A 19,491-nucleotide genomic window follows, 5' to 3' on the forward strand; every position below is an offset into this window, starting at 1 on the left:
CCTCTGCCCCTCTTGCTCTCTCTTTTTCTCTCTCTAAAATAAATAAGTATTTTTTAAAAAGGGGGGGGTGATTCCAAGTCCCAAGTCCCATGCCCGTCCCACTGATGAGCTTTCCACACGGGTCCCGCACCCACAGCAGGGAGAGCGCCCTCTGCTCCCCCGGGGGGGCGTTGGTGGCATTCTGGGTGTGGTCTTGGGGCTGTTTTTCTTTTCCTTCCTCATCTCTCGGTCACCCATCATGGCGAGGCTCTCCCACTGCTCCGCGTGGAAGCATCAGGAAGCCAGCCTGGAGGAAAGAGAAGTGGAAAACGGAAGTTGCCGTGACTCTCAGAAAGGCTGCACACACTCGCTGCTTGCTTTTCCTTAGGGAATTTTGTTTCCCTTATCCATGTGCTGCCAAAGCAAGCTAATTGAAAGTCAGCGTCTAGAAACTGCCTTTTCATTGTTGTTCTCCTGGTTTCTCCCCTCTCCGTCTCCCTCCCCCCACCTCCTACTCCCCTCCTTTTAGATTTCTCTGGGATGGGGACGTCGCTCTTCAGAAGCCCAGCTGAAAAAGCACTGGGGCATGTTCTAGATGTTTCCATCTTCAGGACCCAATTCTTTAAACCCACGGGGGCTGGGCTGGTCTCACACGCTGGGTCCTGACCTTTTCCGCTGCTCTCAGTGTTTCTCTGGTCAGTAGTGGGGATTGTTCGTTGATAAACACTGAGCCCCGTGGCCCCAAATTTGACTTCCCTGCAGGTTTTTTGGCATTTGGTTGGATTGATAGCCTCTCACTTATTGGTGGCGTGTGGCGTTCAGCCATTGTTCGACAAAAATTTATTTAGTGCCTGCTGTGTGCATTGTATCCCTGCCTGAGAGCCACGTGGTTTGTGCTCTCCCGGAGCTCTGCGATCTGCTGGGGACACGGAATAAGAAATAGGGCATTTGAGGTATTTTGTGGTAACTTCCATGATGAGAACGTCCAGTGCCAGGAAGCAGGTGATCTAGAATCATGGGACCAAGAAGAGTTTTCTGGAATAAGCGCCGTCCAGCAGAGGCTGAAAGCCTGAGTCACATAAGGGCTTCCTTGCTGAGCCCCAGGCCTCTTTTGTCCCCTGACACTGGCTTCTCAGCACAGCAGACAGAGTGGTCCTCTGCTCCAGACCTTCCTGTGGCTTTCAGCTCCCTTAGAGAAAAAGTCCGCCTCTGTGCAGTGGCCTGTGCCATCCTCTGTGGTCTGGCCCACCTGCTCTTTGCTCTCCTGACTCCCTCTGCTCTGGCCACTGGTCTCCTGGCTGTGCCTTGAACTCCCCAGGTCTCAGGACCTTTGTTTTTGCCCTCCCCTCTCCCGGACACATCCTTCCCCAGACAGCCATGGGCCTCCGCTCAAATGTCCCCTTCTCAGGGAAGCGTCCAGTGGCCAGCACTACTCAAGATTCATGATCAACCAAGCCTCCGTCCCTGCCGGCCCTCCGCCTCCTTTCCATGCCCCATCTTCTCCGTAGCACTTACCATGTCCTGATAGATAATTTCTTACTTGTTTCCTACCTGTCTTCTCCTGCTGGGATCCAAGCTTCCTGAATGCCTGGGATATTACAGATGCCCAGGACCCGTTTTCTCAATGCTAAATGAATTCATGAATGAGGAGTAGTCAGCCCGGTGAGGGCAGAAGAGAGGGGGGTCTTGGTAGAGGAAGATGTAGAATCCCAGTGGTTGACGGTCTGTGGCACATTTGAGGAAAGAGGAAGTAGCTGTCTGAGACTAGAGCTAGATTTTAAGGAGGGAAGCAAGTGCTAAAGGAGAAGGCTGGAGAGCAGGGCTGGGCCACGCATGGCCTTGACTACTGTGGTAGGAAATCCGGGTGTTATCTTCTAACCAGATGGTAGAAACCACTGAAAGATGTGAAGACATGGGAGGATGAGATCAGACTGGCATTTTGGAAAGATCTCCAGCTTCCTGGTGGAAAATGCAGAAGAGAAGTCAAGAGTGGATACTCGAGGCCAGGTAGAGTCTCCCTACATCATGAAGGCATGATGTAAAACCACTGAACTTAGGGTATGAGCAAAAGAGAGGGCATGAAGGGGGCAGATATAATCAATAGTCTGGATCTGAAAGGTGAGGAAATGGGAAGCATCAAGGATGATGCCCAAGTTTCCAGTTCACGAACAAAATGAATAAGAGGGAGAATATAGAGATTGGGGGTGGGGGGTGATCTAGAATCACCATGTATGGTTGTGCAAGTTGTGCACTGCCCAAGAATACATGGCTAAGCTAAAGAAGTAGAGACTGGAATTCAGCCCTTCTACTCCTGAGCCTTCTATTTGACCCAGGGCTACATCTGCCAGAAGAAAAAGGCACCTCTTTCTAGTTACTATAGGAACATCGTGTGGGCTGACCATAGCCCTGAGATGAATTTGATTTTGAACTTGGTACACATGAAGTGCTTGTAATGTAACCAGACAGAAATATCTATTACGAAGGTAGGCGTTCAGGTCTGGAGCCTTTGAAAGTTTTCTGACCTAGAGCTACAGCTGTTAAGAGTCATCTCCTTATTGAAACTATGCATGGATGACATCTTTTGGGAAAGTAAATAGTGAGAAGAGAAGAGGTGTTGGTGTTCGTGTGACGAAAACACAGTATGAGTCATACCTTCAGTTGTTAAGTTACAGATACTTGCTGGAAACAGCACCGTAGACCGTAGCATTGTTTGCATTATTTCATTGGACAAATGTGATGACTGATGATTCTCTCATGTGACATGGCAGGGGTAGTTTCAGAAGGCATTTCTGTTTCTCATAGAATTATTAGGATAAATGGGTCAATTAAATTTTTAGAAACCTCGAAGAGCCCTCTTAGTGGAACCTCCTTTGAAAGCTCGTGGCAGAGAATTTCCTACTTCAGAATGGTCTAGATGTATAATCCTGTGATTTTCCTCCTTGGAGGCTTCATGTACAGTGAATGTATTTTTTAAATTTTTTATTTAAAATTCAATTTAATTAGTATACAGTGTAGTATTAGTTTCAGAGGTAGAACTTAGGGATTCATCAGTTGCATGTAACACCCAGTGCTCATTCCATCACGTGCCCTCCTTAATGCCCATCACCCAGTTACCCCTTCCCCTTCTCCCCCACCCCCAGTTTGTTTCCTTGAGTTAAGAGTCTCTTATGGTTTGCCTGCCTCTCTGTTTTCATCTTATTTTTCCTTCTCTTCCCCTATGTTCTTCTGTTTCGTTTCTTAAATTCCGCCTAAGAGTGAAACCATATGATAATTATCTTTCTCTGCTTGACTTATTTCACTTAGCATAATACCCTCTAGTTCCATCCACCTCCATGTTGCAATGGCAAGATTTCCTTCTTTTGACGGCTGCATAATGTTCCATTGTATGTGTGCACCACATCTTCTTTATCCATTCATCTGTTGATGGACATTTGGACTTGTTCCCTAGTTTGGCTCTGGTGGACGTTGCTGCTATAAACATTGGAGTGCACGTGCCCCTTCGAATCACTGTGTTTGTATCCTTTGGAGAAATACCTAGTAGTGTATTTTAAATTATTTATTTATTTGCCCCTGCAGTATTCCATCTGCAGTGAACCTCTAATAGAGCTGTCCAACCCCGGAGCCAGTGGATCCTTGTTTTTTGTGACCAGTGATGATGAATTTATCATCAAAACCGTTCAGCATAAAGAAGCTGAATTCCTTCAGAAGCTACTGCCAGGCTATTACATGGTAAGTAACTGTCCGTAATTAAAACTCCTACATGAGATGTAATTACTTTCCACAAGGTTTTTTTTTCCCCCCTATGCTTTTTTATAGTAACCCTCTGGCATGTTTCTTTCTCTTGGGTGAGCTTCGTTTTGCATTTGGATTCTACCGTGACCGTTGTTGAATAGATTTTACCAAGTAGAACTGTTAGCAGAGCATAGTTGACTTACACAGGTCTGGGTGCAAATCCCAGCTCAGCCATCAGCGAATGGTATGACCACAAGGAAGCCATAGAACCTCCGAGCTGTAGTCTCCTCCAATTTTCAAAGCTGTGAAATGCCTGTCTTGGAAGCTTGTTGTGATAGAGAAAGGCTACAGGGTGTGAGATAAAGGAAGCAGTGCCTTGCCAAGTTCTGGGCTCCCAGTCCAGAGTCGTAACGTGAAGGCTTAGCATTCATTGAGCGCTAAGCTATATGTGAAACACAGCCGTAAAAATATTATTTAATTCCCAAAGCTGCTGGAGATGAGTCACACATATAAATACAGGGATCAAAAATGAAATGAAATCTCAGTGGACAGGATGGATAGAATTTTTGATCCTGAACAAAACGGAAAAATTTTTTAGAGCATATTGTCTACTTTATATTAGAGAACACAGAAGATCCAGAAAAACAAGAAAAATGCAACCAACTCTCATTCTTTGCCCAAGATACATATTACTAATATTTGGTGTAGGTCCTTCCTGATGTATTCTGTTCATACGCACATTTTTTGAATAATGTGAAATTGGGATCAAATGGTCATTGCACTTTACTAACCTACTAAGTGAGTAGATCTTAAACATGTAGATTTCTATGTTTAGGGGAACTAGTCTCTTGTTCTAGAACTGCATTGTACAATAGGGTAGTCATTAGCCATATGCAACTATTAACTTGAAATTAATTGAAGTTAAATGAAATGGTAAGATTGAGCTGAACAAGTGGTTTATCCCAATCATGTAAGCTAGTATAACAAATAGTGTAATTCATCTGGTTAACAAGAAAAAATGTGAACATCTTGTGGTAATCCAAATAAATGTTGAGTAGAAACAAAGGCATTCAAAATTCAACATCTTTTCCTGCTTAAAATGCTTTGAACTGGCAGGGAAGTTTTAACATAAATAAATTAATTGACACACACATTATGCATTTTTTCAGTTTCCAAGAGTTACGTAGTACCTCATGGAGAAGAACAAGATCCCTTTCATTGGAAATAATGGGAAAAGATAAAGATGCCCCTCCATCATTGGTCCTTTCTGATATATTTGCAAGAATTTCTAGCAATAACTTTTTGAGTACAAAAAGAAACAGGAAAGTATAAACACTCTTCGCTTGTAAACAATACAATTAAAAATGAGCAAAACTTCAAGAAAATTAGCCAACAGTTTCTAGAGGTAATGAGAGCCCAGCAGATTTGCAGGATGTAAGATATATCTACGCAATCCATTGTATTCCATTATGTAGATCATCAAGAGTAGGTAGGAGAATAGAAGGGAGAAAATGAGATCCTGTTTATGAGGACAATAACTTAGAGCGAATGTTATTAGAATAAAAATACAAGTGAATGAAGGCAGACTATCATTTTGGTCGGGAAAGCAAGTAATAGTAAGCACTATAATGTCTGAGCAATAACCCCAACAGAATTTTTGTAATAGGAACTCTAAAATACTTGAGTCTGTAAAAAGAAATATATAAGAACAATATGAAAGAAACTACAAATTGTTATTGAAAGGCATAAAACAAAGTTATGATATAATGAGACACAATCCATTCCTGAACTCAGTATTATAAGGATTTCAGTTCTCCCAAATCATGTTCTAAACCCAGTCTGATTCCAACCAAGAATGCCGGTAGGGCTGCATCTCAGAGAAAACACCAAGTGTCATGGGACACCGATGTTATGGGTGGACTTGGGGGTCCCAGGGGCCATGGAAACACAGTGGCTTCTCTGTGGGCCAAAGACAAGGAGCGGATCCCCGTCACCAAGCTGGGCCTCCTGGTCAAGGACATGAAGGTGAAGTCCTGGAAGAGATGTGTTTCTTCTCAAGGAATCCGAGATGATTGACTTTTCCTGGGGACATCCATCAAGGATGAGGTTTTGAAGACTATGCTGGTGCAAAAGCAGATCTGTGCTGGCCAGTGGACAAAGTTCAAGGCATTTGTTGCCATCGGCGATGACAATGGACATGGTGGTCTGGGTGTTAAATGGTCCAAAGAGGTCGCCACTGCCATCCATGGGGCCATGATCCCTAACAAGCTTTCCATCGACCTGTATGGTGAGGTGACTCGGGGAACAAGATTGGCAAGCCCCATGCTGTCCCATGCATGGTGACTGGCCACTGTGGCTCTGTGCTAGGGCGCCTCACTCCTGACCCCAGGGTCACTGGCACTGCCTCAGTACCCAAGAAGCTACTGATAGTGGCCAGTATAGATGACAGGTCCCCTTCAGCCAAGGACTGCACTGCCACCCTGGGCCACTTCGCCAAGGCCACTTTTTTTTTTTTTTTAAAGACTTTATTTATTTATTTGACAGAGAGAGATCACAAGTAGGCAGAGAGGCAGGCAGAGAGAGAGAGAGAGGAAGGGAAGCAGGCTCCCCGCTGAGCAGAGAGCCTGACTCGGGGCCCGATCTCAGGACCCTGGGATCGTGACCTGAGCCAAAGGCAGAGGCTTTAACCCACTGAGCCACCCAGGTGCCCCATCGCCAAGGCCACTTTTGATGTCATTCCCAGGTCTTAGAGCTAGCTCACCCTGACTCTGGAAACAGACTACATTCACCAAGTTTCCCCATCAGGGATTACCTGACCATCTTGTAGCAACCCACACCAGAGTCTCCGTGCAGAGGACCCAGGCTCCCGCTGTGGCCACCACGTGCTTTATAAAGGAAATAAAGTGAACTAAGTCTGTGTTTTTAAAAAAGATGCCAATAGGATTTTGACCTGAATTAGTTCATTCGAAATGAAAACAAAAAGGGAAAACAAGTATCATTTTAAGAGCACTTAAAAAAACAAACAGTGGAAGGGAGGGGTTGTAAGACTAGACAAAACATTTTTGATGAAGAATTAAGATAGTGAACCTGCCATGACATACACCAAAAACCCACAAATTTTTTCTAATATTAAAGGTATTAATATATTAAATAATACAGTGCTAGACAAATACATCAGTGAATTGAGATAATTCCATATTTCAGATCTTTCCACACACAGAATCATTCTATATGGAGTAAAAATCAAACGCAATGACCAAAACTATTAAAAATTTGGAAGAAAAGAAGTTTAGGACCTTGGGGTATAAAAAGCTTCGCTAAACAGGAAGCAAAAAGAAAGCACAAGAAAGAAGTACGTAAATGTGACTTCATCAAAGGGCAAAACATCAGTATCACAAACAAACAAACAAAAACACCAGACACAAAATTAACGTAAGCACATAGACTATTTCTAGAATGATAATAAGTGGGGATAGTAGTTAAAAGTTGGGAACTGGTAAAGGATAAGGGGATAGTAGAGAAACTTTCATGATGTGAAGTGCTCTCCAGCATACTGTTCTTAATTTGTCACCTACTTTTAAAGTGAAACAAAAATAGGCATGTATTTTTTATTAGTACAGTAAAAAAGATAACATGCTGGGAGAAAATATTTACCCCATTGAGAGTAAGAAAATGTTAAGTATCCAGAGTGTATTAAGAACTCCAACAATAACAAAAACTTACAGAAGAACAGGCAAAGGATATTAACACAGAATTGTCTTCAAAATGGCTAAAAATATATACCAATGTTACATTTCTCTAACAATCAGTGGTATTCCAGTTTCTTTTTTTAAGTTTCCTTTTTTTTTTTAACAAGTCATGTGTACAGAGATTTTAAGCTTGATGCTACTCATCATGGATGAAGGGTGAGGGGAAATACATTATCTTACAAAGTGTGATTGTAAGTTGGTCTACCCATCTTGGAAGATACTTTTAAATTTAAAATGCTCATCATTAGACCCCAGCCATTAATTTTCTTTTTAGCTCCCGTAGATCATAGTCACACATGTTCTTTGCCTGTTTTTAGTTGAATCTCAGTTAGGACTCTCTGTCCATTTTCAGCTCAGCCACTTTTAATGCTGTGGGTTGAGAATGATTAAGGTATTGTTTGGATGAGCCAACTCAAGTATCTGATCAGAGACAGGGTTATTTTAGTAATAACCATGAATAAAGAGACTCACACTCCATTTTTAATTCTCCTATTAGATGAAAACACATGTTTAACAGAGTCTTCTTTTGTGAAAATAGAATTTACATGTTTTTTTCTCCTTTTTCTCTTTTTAGAACTTAAACCAGAATCCAAGGACTCTTTTGCCAAAATTTTATGGACTGTATTGCATGCAGTCGGGAGGCATCAATATCAGGATTGTGGTGATGAACAACGTCTTACCGCGCTCCATGAGAATGCACTTCACATATGACCTGAAGGGCTCCACTTACAAGCGAAGAGCTTCCCGAAAGGAGAGAGAGAAATCCAACCCCACGTTTAAGGACTTAGATTTCCTGCAAGACATGCACGAAGGGTTATATTTTGACACAGAAACGTACAATGCGCTCATGAAAACACTTCAGAGGGACTGCCGGGTAAGGACCTGTTATCACCGTGGTGGCCTTTGGACAGGCGTCTCTGATCTTGTAGCCTTGATAAGGAATGTCCAGAGCGGACATGGGGCAATCTCGTCATTCGCAGTCCTGGTGCCCATCCGTGCTTCCTTGATGTTGAAGGAGTTGGTGGATGATAAGGGAATTGTCTGGAGTATCTGTGAATTTTACTTAAAAAAAAAAAAAAAAAAAGCTAAGTCTGCTTTCTTTGGTAAAATGAAACATTTTTTTTAATCTTTTCATCCTCCCCTGTGGATAACCCGGAGGGAAAGGAAATTAGGTGTAGTGTAATGATTAGCCAGAAAAGCCATATCCAAACCTTAACACAAGTAAAATTCCACCGGGGGAGAGAAGTTTAGAGAGTTGATAAGCCGATCTTTGGATTGAGGCAGAAGCATGAGGCAAGTGATACATTTGCCGAGATTATTTTAGGCGATCAGGAATGAGTCTCAACAGTTAAGGCGAAGACTGTAATATGCAGACTTAGCCAGAGTAATTGTCAGAAAGGAGGAGGAATTTAGAGTCCCCCAGCCTGCAGTTCTTAGGAACCACATAATAAGACCAGAACCTGGGGGAGATGTTTCCAACATGGTGAATTTACAGAAAGTCGGTAAAGGTTCCCTTGGAGAAAAAGAGGAAGATGGAGCTCTTCTGAAGAATGATGATCATTTGATGAACAGATTCTCAGAAATAGTATTTTGTGGCCCAGGTGCCTTTGGGAGAACCATCTAGGTTCCCAGCCAAGTTGGACACAGTGGATGCGGGCAGACGTTGGGCTCCGACCTGGCCAGGGTGGGTAGGACTCACAGCACCTGATTCCTAGGCCTTATGAGCTGTGCCTTCCAAACTGCGGCTTTCTGGACCTTGTGTGGGCATGGACAGATGGCCTGCATTGGTCAGAACAGAGAGGGGGAACAAATCCTTGCTAAGAAACACAGCCCTACTATTTATGGGTCTTTTCTTTCTGTATGTTACAGTGTGCGGGAGAATGCACTAAGGTGTCTCATTGGCATGGGTTGTTGCATTGATAGAGATGTTACTCCACAGTAACATTTTTTTAAAGATTGATTTGTCAGAGAGAGCACAAGCAGGGGGAGCTGCAGGCAGAGGGAGAAGCAGGCGCCCTGCTCAGCAGAGAGCCCGATGCAGGACTCGATCCCAGGACCCCGGGATCATGACCAGAGCAGAAGGCAGATGCTTAATTGACTGAGCCCCCCCAGGCACCTGCACAGCTCCTATTCTTAATGCTTGGTGAGCTAGACTAGCCTAAGATCTTTTTTCAGCTTACATTTCATTTAATTTTCTCAGCGTCCATTTGAAGCCCGTACTGTTCACCTTCCCATTTTAATTGGTGGATAATTAAAGAGGTTGAGAAACCTGCCGAGCATTACTTAGCAAGTGAGTGGCAGAGCCTACACCTGTTTGGGTATAAAGTATGTGCTCTTCACAGTTGAAATGTAAAGATTCACTGTCAGGATTTTTTTATTATTATTATCTTTTTAGAAGTCAGGGGAGGAACAGTGGGAACTAAGCAAACAACAACAACAACAAAAATATCCAACTGTGCTATTCAGATATCTGGGTGGATATGAATGATTCATGTTTTTCTTTAAAAAAGAAAACAAAACAAAACGCTCACATTTTAGCAGAAACCTTTTCCTGTGCTTTTTCTGCCCTTACAGGATGTGGGTGAAAAGTGACTCTGAATTCCCCAGAGTTTGGTACAATCCCCTTCGCTTTTAGATTTGCTTTCTCTTTGTGCGTGTGTGTGCTTCTGGCCTCTTTAATATGGAAAGCCATTTTTTTCTGTCTTTTAAAAACACAGAGTCCTGTGCCAGGAAAAGAAAAAAGGGAAAAAAATGTAGAAAAGCCATAGCTCCCGATCTGTCTGTTTATTTGTGTTTCCTGAGCCCAGTACTGATAGAACGAGGTCAGACATGACTCTCCATCAGGAAAGAGACCCTGGAGATCTGCCTTTTTATTTTTTATTTTTCGGAAGACTTGTTTTGTGGAAGGTCAGTGTGGAGGTCCTAACCCCGATGCCCTCTGCCTGGCTGCATTTGCTCTTGACCTGAACACAGACCGTTTAACTTGTTTAACTTACGCACAACCTTTGTCTTCAGAAAGGCTCTACTCAGGGTGGGGCGAGGGCAGGGACTTGCCTCACTGTGGGGGACCCGTCGAGGCCCTTCCACCATCTGCCTTGACCGCGACCAAGGCCTTTGGGACCTGCGGTCAGCAGCTGGTTCTCTGAGCAGAGCTGCGGTGAGGAGTTCGGGCCCATTTCCAGAACGGTGGGTCTTCATGTTCCATAGTCATGGGTCTCTCGGCAAAACTGATAGAAGCTGTGAACTGTCTCGCCAGAAAAGTGCTTACCCATTCCACAACTCCTGAATCCCCTGGAGCCCGGGACACTTCCCCCCAAACCTCGTCCCAAGCTCAGAGTCGCCGTCCTAGAGCTGGGCAGCGATCTGCTCTCCCTCTTCAGGTTATCCTTCCAAAGAGCCAACACCCTGGATGCTGGAACGGGTTGGTCGTGTGGTTGGCGTTGCTGAGGGCGTCTCTTGGCCTCACATCTCCCTCACTCTGTAGGACCGGGCTTCAGTGTAGGCCGCCGGAGTGCCGCAGAGATGCGGGGAAGAAGGGGGCGGTCACCCCAAGGCTAGCTCCAGTGCTGTATGTGGTTCACGGCCCTTGGTCGCCATGAAGTGCTACCACCAAACCCCCAGTGGGCAGGGGACTAAGCTTTACCCTATCAGCAGCCCAGCCACAGGAAGGTGTACGTGGCCCATCTTAAGATACATCATTTCATTCACTTATGAGACATGTGCTGTAGGCCTACTATGTGCCAACATGAGGCAAAGGACCACCATGTCTGATCATTGTCGTACAGCGTATTAGGTGCAATGATAATATTCTCAGGCTGTGGGTGGATCAGAGCAGGTGACGTCATGGCTTCGGTTTGGGGAAGAGTTGTCCAGACAGGCAAAGCAGTTAGAGACGCGTTTCGAAAGAGAGAACGTTGGAAGCTAGACACGAAGTAGCAGGACTTGGTCCGAGAGCTGGAAGTCTTGGGCATTGCTGCCGTTAATGGTAAGGGAGAGCACATGAGGCAGGAGAGAAAAGCCGTCGGGAGCCAAAGCATGTCAAAAGGCCCTTTCTGGCCGTGCCAGGGTCCTCTTAAGGGCTTAGAAGTAGCAAATCCAAGAATCCCAGGCCTTTGGACCCCAGCTCGTCTGCTGCTCCCAAGCAGTTATGATAAACCTCCCGACCTCTTGCTGGCCTCTCGCTTCCTGCCCGTTCACTGCTCTCATTTTCTTGGCTTGACATCTCAGGCCCCAGGATCCCATTTCCGTTACGTGCGCGCTGGCTGGAAGACACCTGCGTGGCTCATTGACCTGGCTTCACCGGAGTCCGTTATGTCCTGCTCCCCACAGTCTCCTTCTGGACCCTTGTGTCCCAAACGGCCTCATCTGCCTACCCCCACAGAGAGCCGTTTTCCCCCGCTCGGCTTTCCCCGGCTTCCCTAGCCCGAGCTTGGGCCCTGTGTTGGTCCATCCCCGGCCCCCTCCTCCACAGAGCGCCCCAGCCGCTCGGACCTCTCCTAGAAAACAAAATGCGGTGTATCTTTCGAACCTGCCGAGCCTCCTCCCATATGATTCAAACGGAGGCTCTTCCCAGAAGCAGGGCTGCAGATCCTGGGCTCCCCCCAGTCTCCCCGTTATTGGCAGCATCTGGGGCAAGTGGATCTGTAGACCACTGGGTCCCCTTTCTGGAAGCGTTTCTGCTGCCCGGGCCTCACCCTCCGCCTGCCGCCGACAACCTTCTACGCCCGTAAGTGAGCTTGGCCCAGGGTAGGAGTGGGGCAGGCGCCCTCTGGGACATCATAGCTTACTTGTTGCCCTCAGAAACAGGAAGTAGGATTCATTCAAACCATCCCCGCGTGATGAACAAGCTGAGAGGCATTCCTTTGTACTCAGTAAGTCGCCACGTCCCATCCAGTCTGCCTCCTAAGTAACTCTTGGAGCTGCCCCCGTCGCTGCATATACACAGCCTCTGCCTTTACTGAGACCCTGGTGATTCGTTCCTGGGGCCTTTGCAGGAGCATCTTTACTGATTTTTAAGGTCATTGCCTTCCAGCGTGTCCTCGAGCCTGCCGCCGGAGAGATCCTCTGCTCAGAAGACGCCGGTCCCTTAAGATCCTCTAAGTGAGGCTCCCCATTGCCCGTGAACCAAAGCCCCCTCTTCCTAGCTTGGGACACTGAGTTCCCTCCTGCTCTGGCCCCGGCTGCCTTCTCCAGAAGCTCCTTCGACTTCCTTTTTGGCCGTCTCTTCCCTCTGTCCGAAGCACCTTCTCTCTCCAGCCATTCCCATCTCCCGGACCCACTCTGTGAAGGTTTGGGCCTCCCTGCCGGCTTCCCTCTGCGGGGCTCTCCTTCCCCACCCTGCTTCACCTTGCCCTCCCCCGCTGGGGTCACTTCCTCTGAGACCACCATGCTGTGGCTCCCCAGCACCCTGGGGTGACCTCTTTTGTGGGATTTCGCTCACTCTTTTATTTATTCTTGTGCAGGTCCTTGAGCTCAAGGATCAAACCTTCATCTCTCACCGTGTCTACATCGTCTGATGCTTAATACATGTTTCTTGAACTACGTATTTGAGCCAAGGAGTAAGCGCGATAAACTGTCGGGTGACAGAGAGACGCGCTTGGGTCACATCTCCAAGAAAATCTATCTTTGGTGACTTGTGTGTATCCAGGCGATTTCTGGGTTCTGCCCATTTTGGAGAAGGTACCTGCTTTCCCTGTTGTGCCTGCCAAGTTGGCACTGAGGATGTAATGAGGCAGATGATCTCCATTTTTAATCATTTGGGATTATTTTGAAAAACAGAACTGATTGTGCCTGCCTTAAGCCATTTGTATAACAAAAGTAGATTTATCTTTCAGCTGTTTTTCCCATAGAATCAGTCCTGTAGAAGTCACGAGACTGGACTTTATTGAATGCTGACCTGTGTCGTCTTTAGGCGTATGTCTTGTCTCCCTAGCTAGTCTGTGTCTCAAAGGCCAGAGCTCACTCCGGTTCCTTCCCTGCCAAGCCCAGTATCTGGCCTGTTGTATATACTCAGTACCTATTACAAGATCATGTGAAAAATTCTTCCGAATTGAAATTTATGTGTTAATTTTAAGAGAATAATTAGGAACTATTTTTATGCTCATTTTTAATTTACTATAATTATTTCTTCTCCGACATAACTTAACTATGAAAAACTTAAAGAGTCCCCTATCACTTAATTAACTTGATAAATTAGTACATCGTACAGTATTTATTGATAACTGTGGGGGAATGACATGGATGCAGAGTACATTAGTGAGAACTCATGTTGATAATCCAAATATTTCTGACTCCTTCAAGTGGGAGTCCTACCGGGCACAGTCCTGGTAATTAATGGCCCAAATGACTTATTTTACATTTATTATCATTTTTTGTTGAGCAGCAAAGTTATTAATCTTTAACTAGTGTGGGACGAATATTCTTTCTTCACACAAATGTCTGTCACCATAAATATTAATAGGTTCTCAGAATTTAATGAGACCGGTCCTAAGACGACTGAGCCTTCTGGATGCGTAGAGTGGGATCTTTCTTTCTAGCTGTGGATGGCAAGCTCTAAGTGTGTAGATCGGATTCTCTTCTCAGCTGTGGGCACGGGTCACCAAGCAGATGATTTTCTCTACTACCTAATTTAGCGTCCTGGCTGGTGCTCACCCCTTAGCTGTAATTTTGTTCAGCATTAGTTTCTTGCACTCAGACAGTTTTTTCTTAGTTTTTTGTGTTGGTTGCACTGGAGTTATCACTCCCAATTATCCTTAAAGAGGAAAAACTGCTTCAGATCTCATTTCTGTTAAGTTCAGGCATATTACCGACTCCACATCTCTGTACCATGCCTTGAAAGATTATTTGTGGGGCACCTGGGTGGCTCAGTTGGTTAAGCCTCTGACTCTTGGTTCCAGCTCAAGTCATGATCTCAGTGTCATAGGACTCCACACTCAGCGAGGAATCAGCTTGGGATTCTCTATCTCCTCTCCCTCTGCCTCTCCCCCCACTCATGCGTATACACTCTCTCTTTCTTTCTAAAAAATAAATAAATCTTTAAAAAAAAAGATTACTTGCCCCAAAAAGGCATAGATAAATTCACTGTCCTTCAAATTACGTTTTACACTCTAATCCCACGAAATATTTGACGTGCTCCAGCATTTCAGGTCATGAGTCGCGCTCTGTATGCTGTTATTATTTTGATACCATCACAATATAAACAGAAAGCAAAGTCAAAGTTGCTGAGCAAATAAATAAAACCAACTCCTAGAATCAGACTGTTTGAGCTGGAAAGAATTGCAAAGATCCCTGGGAAAGAGTAGAACGGTGCGTTCCACGCTCTAGTCTGGGAGAAACTAATTATGGACGTAGATGTCTTCGCCTGGCCAAGCTAGATTTATCACATTCTCAAGGACTGGAAAAAGATTTCTACTTACGAATCCTCTTTTACAGAGATGCTCATTTTGAGATCATCATACATTCATAGGTAGTTGGGAAGAATAATACAGAGAGGTCATAGATAGTCTCCACCTAGTTTCCCCAGTGTAACATCTCGTATGACCTGAGTCTAGTATCAGAATCGGGAAATTGACATTGGTACTGTGCACTGACCTTGATTTTACCAGTTTGGCATACACTCATCGTGTGACTGCTTGGGCGTATGTGCAGGTGATTTTATGCAATTCTGTGTGTATACAAATGAACTGGACCGCCACAGTCGAGTATGGAACAGTTCCTTCATGCTGCCCCCGTATACATAACCAGAGCCACCTCTCTCCCTCCTGACCCCTCCCCAAACCCTTGCGACCACCAGTCTGTTTCCTCTCTCTCTCATTTTGTCATATCAAGAATGACATATAAATGAAGCCAAGATTGGCTTTTTTCACTCTGCAGAAGGTGCATGCAGTCCATCCGAGTTACCACGTGTATCATGCCTGCCCCTTTTCCATTGCATGGTGTGGACATACCGCCGTCGAGCCATTCACCTGCCGGAGAACATGTGAGCTTCCCTAGTGCTGGACTGTTCCGTACCAAGCTGCTGTCAACATTTGCACGCAGATTTTTACATAAGCGTAGTGCATTTCTCTGGTAGAAATGCCGAGTGCATTCACTGTGTCTCCTGGGAAGTGCGTGTTCAGTGTCATGAGGACCTGCCTGCCGAACTCTTTCCTGGAGCCGCTGCGCCGTTTCCCATTCCCGCCGGCAGTGTGTGAGCGATCGGATTTCTCTTCATTCTCACTGGCATTTGCTGTTGTTGGTACTTTTTGTTTTAGCTCTTTGTATAGATGTGTATTGAAGTCTTGTTTAAAACTTACTTGAGTAGATACTCCAGCAAAGCAAAAGACACTTTCAATAGGGAAGGATTTAGGGGGGAACGTTAGGATATTGGTGACTGATGAAACAGGAAAACTTCCAGTTAGGTTGAATGGCTGATCGAGTGTCTGCAAGACTTAATGTAATCGATAGGGGTTCCTGAGAAGGCGAGGCCAAAGGTACAGGACTTTGCCACGTGCGTTTCTAGTAATAAGCCTTTCTAGGAGACTTTGAGTGCTCACTGGACTTTGTCTAAATCTACATTACAGCCTTTGCTATAATTTCTGTTTCTGATTTATTTTGTAATTACTTGGGTACGTGTTTAATGTTTGCTTACTAAGATCTGGTCCCCAGGAGAACAGGAACTATACGACTTCATTTTCCTACCCCCTAAACTTCAAAGCATCGTGGTTGGCTCATTGTTAGTCCTTTGGGGAAGCCCTAGGGAGATCAGTTCATTTAGGTGATGCCTAGTGGCCCCGTTGAAGCCTGCAACACAGCTGTTCGTCAGTCCTGGAAGGGGGCTGATGTCTCTCCGGGCTTTTGCTGGTGGCTCCAGCTCAGCCGTGGTGCAAGTGCGGAGTGGCAGGTAGTTCTGCTGGTAATTAGGGAAGGGCGAGATGGTCAGCTGGAGAGAGTTCGAGGGAGCCTTCAGAAATCCGGTTTCTCTTCTGTGTTGTTGTTCTTAACCTTCTACCCGCCGGGGGATACCTCAGTGGGAGCCAGACACGTAATTCTCCACACTCTGCAAAACCAGCTTTTCCCGTTTGGGGTGGAGGCAGGCAGGGTTCCCTCTTGGACAGCACCTGGGGATACCAAAGTGGCTTAGCATGTAGAACACATCGTACGTAATATGTAACCCTAAAATAGATGTACACAGTACAGCACTTAACACGTGATTTCCGGGACAGTAAAGGCGTATTTCCAAGGCTCATTGGATCTGCAGGTGGGTTCAGGTGACATTTACTGTGAACTCGCTCTGAACCAGAGCTGCCCTTGACATTGTAGTTGGACTCTCATCGATCCTCACACCGGCCCTGTGATGTGGTGTGATGTCCTCTCCCAAGATGAAGACGTGGAGACTCGGGACGGGTGACACTTCCCAGGGCCCCAGAGCTCGTGTGATGGGTCACGACTTACGCCCAGGGGTCTCTGACTCCAAACGCAGGCCCCCCTCCCGGGGTGCACTCCGTAAGGCGTCTGTAGGTGCAAAAAGGGAACATCTCCCAGAATGAAAACATTAAGTACCAACACGGATTCAAGCAGGCTGGGCTGGAAGTGTCCAGTGACTGGTTTTCCCCGCTCTGACAAGGAGCTGGTGGAGAAGTAGCTGTAGGCGGTGGGGGGGGGGGGGGGGGTCTCTGTCAAAGTAGAGAGTTCGATCGGACAGGGCGAGGAGTTCGTGGAATCTTGCAACCTTCTTCACCAAAGAAGGGAGAGAGGAAGACAGTGCCAGGGGAATGCGGAACACAAAATAAAGTTAGCAACCCGAATATTTAATGTTAAAAGTTTATTGGAAAGTGTAAGCAAGCCCGTTAGCACTCACCAGCCGTGACCGACATGCGTGTGTGCGAAAGCCTATCAACTTAAAAAGAAAACTTCTTTCTGAGAAGCGTGATGGGCCCGGTGGAGTTCAGTGGTTTTCAGAGATGGTTTTTCACGTGTTGTGCCGAGGGGGATTGGGCTCTAGATGTGCTCTTGGCTCCCGTGTGAGCAGCTTTCAAGAATTCTCATCGGCCGCAGAAATGACAGGATTATCAAGTCAGTATTTGTTTTAACCCTCGCTCCAAACCAAATGGAGCCCTACGAAAATTTCTACAGAAGGAATGGCAGCGGGAAGCTGAAAATATCTTCGTTGGCCCCAAGTAACTCCTCTTCCTTTTCCTCCTAAAAGATCACCTAAAATTAGACAACTCAGATCTTCCCTGAGGGGTGGTGGTGGTCCCATGTCTAAGCAGCTTTCATTTGAAGTAACTTACTGCACAGAAAGAGAAATATACAATAATTGAACTTACTGGAAGTTGAAGTCCTTGGATTTATGAAGTAGAACAGTGCTGTGTCTGAGGCATTTAGGGTTTTCTGCGTCGGTGTGTAAAGAACCAGCCTGTCTTTGATTCTGTAGTTGACCAGAAATCTAGAGGTAAGATCTGTGTAGGTTCCCCAATGGAACGACTTACACAATATCCCAGGGGAGGCAGGAGAAGGAAGGAAATGTCCCCAAGGGCTATCTCCCCTCCCCACTGGGAGTCCTGGGAAACCAGAGAAGGGACCTGTAGCAGGAAGGGGACGTGGCTTCAGGCGGGTATGACGGTGGCAGCTCTGCCTTTGAAGGTGGGTCTGGAAAGGCTTTGAGGTTGGCCAGTGTGGATCCGGTTGTGGATGCCAGCATCAGTCTGTCACATAGATGACCTTGTGACATAGAGCAGGGCTGTCAACACCCAAACCAAAGGAGACAAAAAAGCAGCAAACCCTCGTAGCTTAGAAAATGGAGTTGAGGCTCCATAGCTTAGGAGAAACTTCTGGAATCTGGTGATGGACTGAGTTGCAGAGATCGAAGGAGTCTTAGAGAGCTTCCTGGGTCTGGGAAAACGATCCAAAGTTTAAGAAATGGTTCGGAACGGTCTTGTGGCGTGTTACCACGCTTGCTGTGCGCCTGTCAAGTGAGATCTCGTCTTCCTCCCAGAAGCTTTCAACTCCGGCAACTGGGAACACTTCTCATGGGGAAAATCGGTTTGATTGGAGCAGGGCTTTATTTTATTCTTTTGGCATCCAGGGCTGAGTCCCCACGCTGCTGCAGGAGAGAACCCTGGGTGACGGCCTTGTGAAAGGCAAGGTACTTCTCGGGCCACATACTAGTTCTAGGTCTTCCCAAAAGATCAGCACACACTGGCCTCGGAGAGGCTTTGGATCCGGCAGATAGCTCTTCATCGCCGTCAGTATCAGTCAACACTTATTATCAGGTCCCTTCCCCTGCAAGCTAATGTTCCTTTGATGTCACCACTGTTCTTCCTTCAAAGACATTTTGAAATGCGGGCTTTGATCAGGCAAGTATAACTCCTCTGTCCTCGCCTTCTGTCCTTGCTTTCAGCAAATCATTTTGAATGGTTGCTTAGTGTAAGGCTCTGTGCGAAGTCTGTGGGAGGTACAAAAAAAAAAAAAAAGAATAGACTACAATCCCTACCTTTAAGAAGCTTGGAGTCTACAGTCAAATCTAAACCATCAAGCTCTTATTCATGGCGGACAGACACTCTTCCCATTTTTTTTTCTCCGTCCATTAGAGGGAGCAGAGAGGGCGAAGGGGGTACGATTTCTTCTTTACCCAGAGACGGGGAAGACAAGTGGCTGAATTTCCCCACATTTATTGGAGTGGATGTGGAAACGTGTGCCAAGCGTGGCCTGCAAGTCTCACCAAACAGCTCGCCAGCCCCCAGAAAATCTCTAATCGGAAGGACTTGGCCCTTGTAATACGTGACGTTTAAACGTGTTTACAAAATAATGTATTAAGACATGTTTATTTATAGAAAAAAGTATAAAGAAAAAAACCCGAAACTCACCCAATATAGAAGGTACATGATTATACATCTATAGTCACGTGTAATCTTTGAAAATGGAGATGGCTATTTCTCATGCCTCTAAGGTATGCTTTGATGACTGCAAACTTTTCAAGTGAGCACAAAAACAGTGGTACAGGTCAATCCAGCACAGCCCCAAATTCTAAATCACTGCATTAGGCACAGTG

At 45.7% G+C, this 19,491-nt stretch overlaps 1 protein-coding gene and 1 pseudogene across 2 annotated transcripts in view; both read left to right on the forward strand.

Annotated features, from left to right (window-relative positions):
- The window catches only part of PIP5K1B (phosphatidylinositol-4-phosphate 5-kinase type 1 beta), a 287,921-nt gene that overhangs the window by 175,477 nt on the left and 92,953 nt on the right, over positions 1-19,491 (forward strand). Inside the window, exons 6-7 of the mRNA XM_080819587.1 lie at positions 3,556-3,708; positions 8,035-8,334. Of these exons, the coding sequence (XP_080675713.1) occupies positions 3,556-3,708; positions 8,035-8,334 (453 nt within the window). The remainder of the gene's footprint in view (positions 1-3,555; positions 3,709-8,034; positions 8,335-19,491) is intronic.
- On the forward strand, positions 5,623-6,272 carry LOC308352936 (small ribosomal subunit protein uS5-like; annotated as a pseudogene). Its single transcript has one exon. The product of its transcript is annotated as a small ribosomal subunit protein uS5-like (transcript).

Source organism: Martes martes (assembly GCF_963455335.1).
Source record: "Martes martes genome assembly, chromosome: 12".
NCBI lineage: Eukaryota > Metazoa > Chordata > Mammalia > Carnivora > Mustelidae > Martes > Martes martes.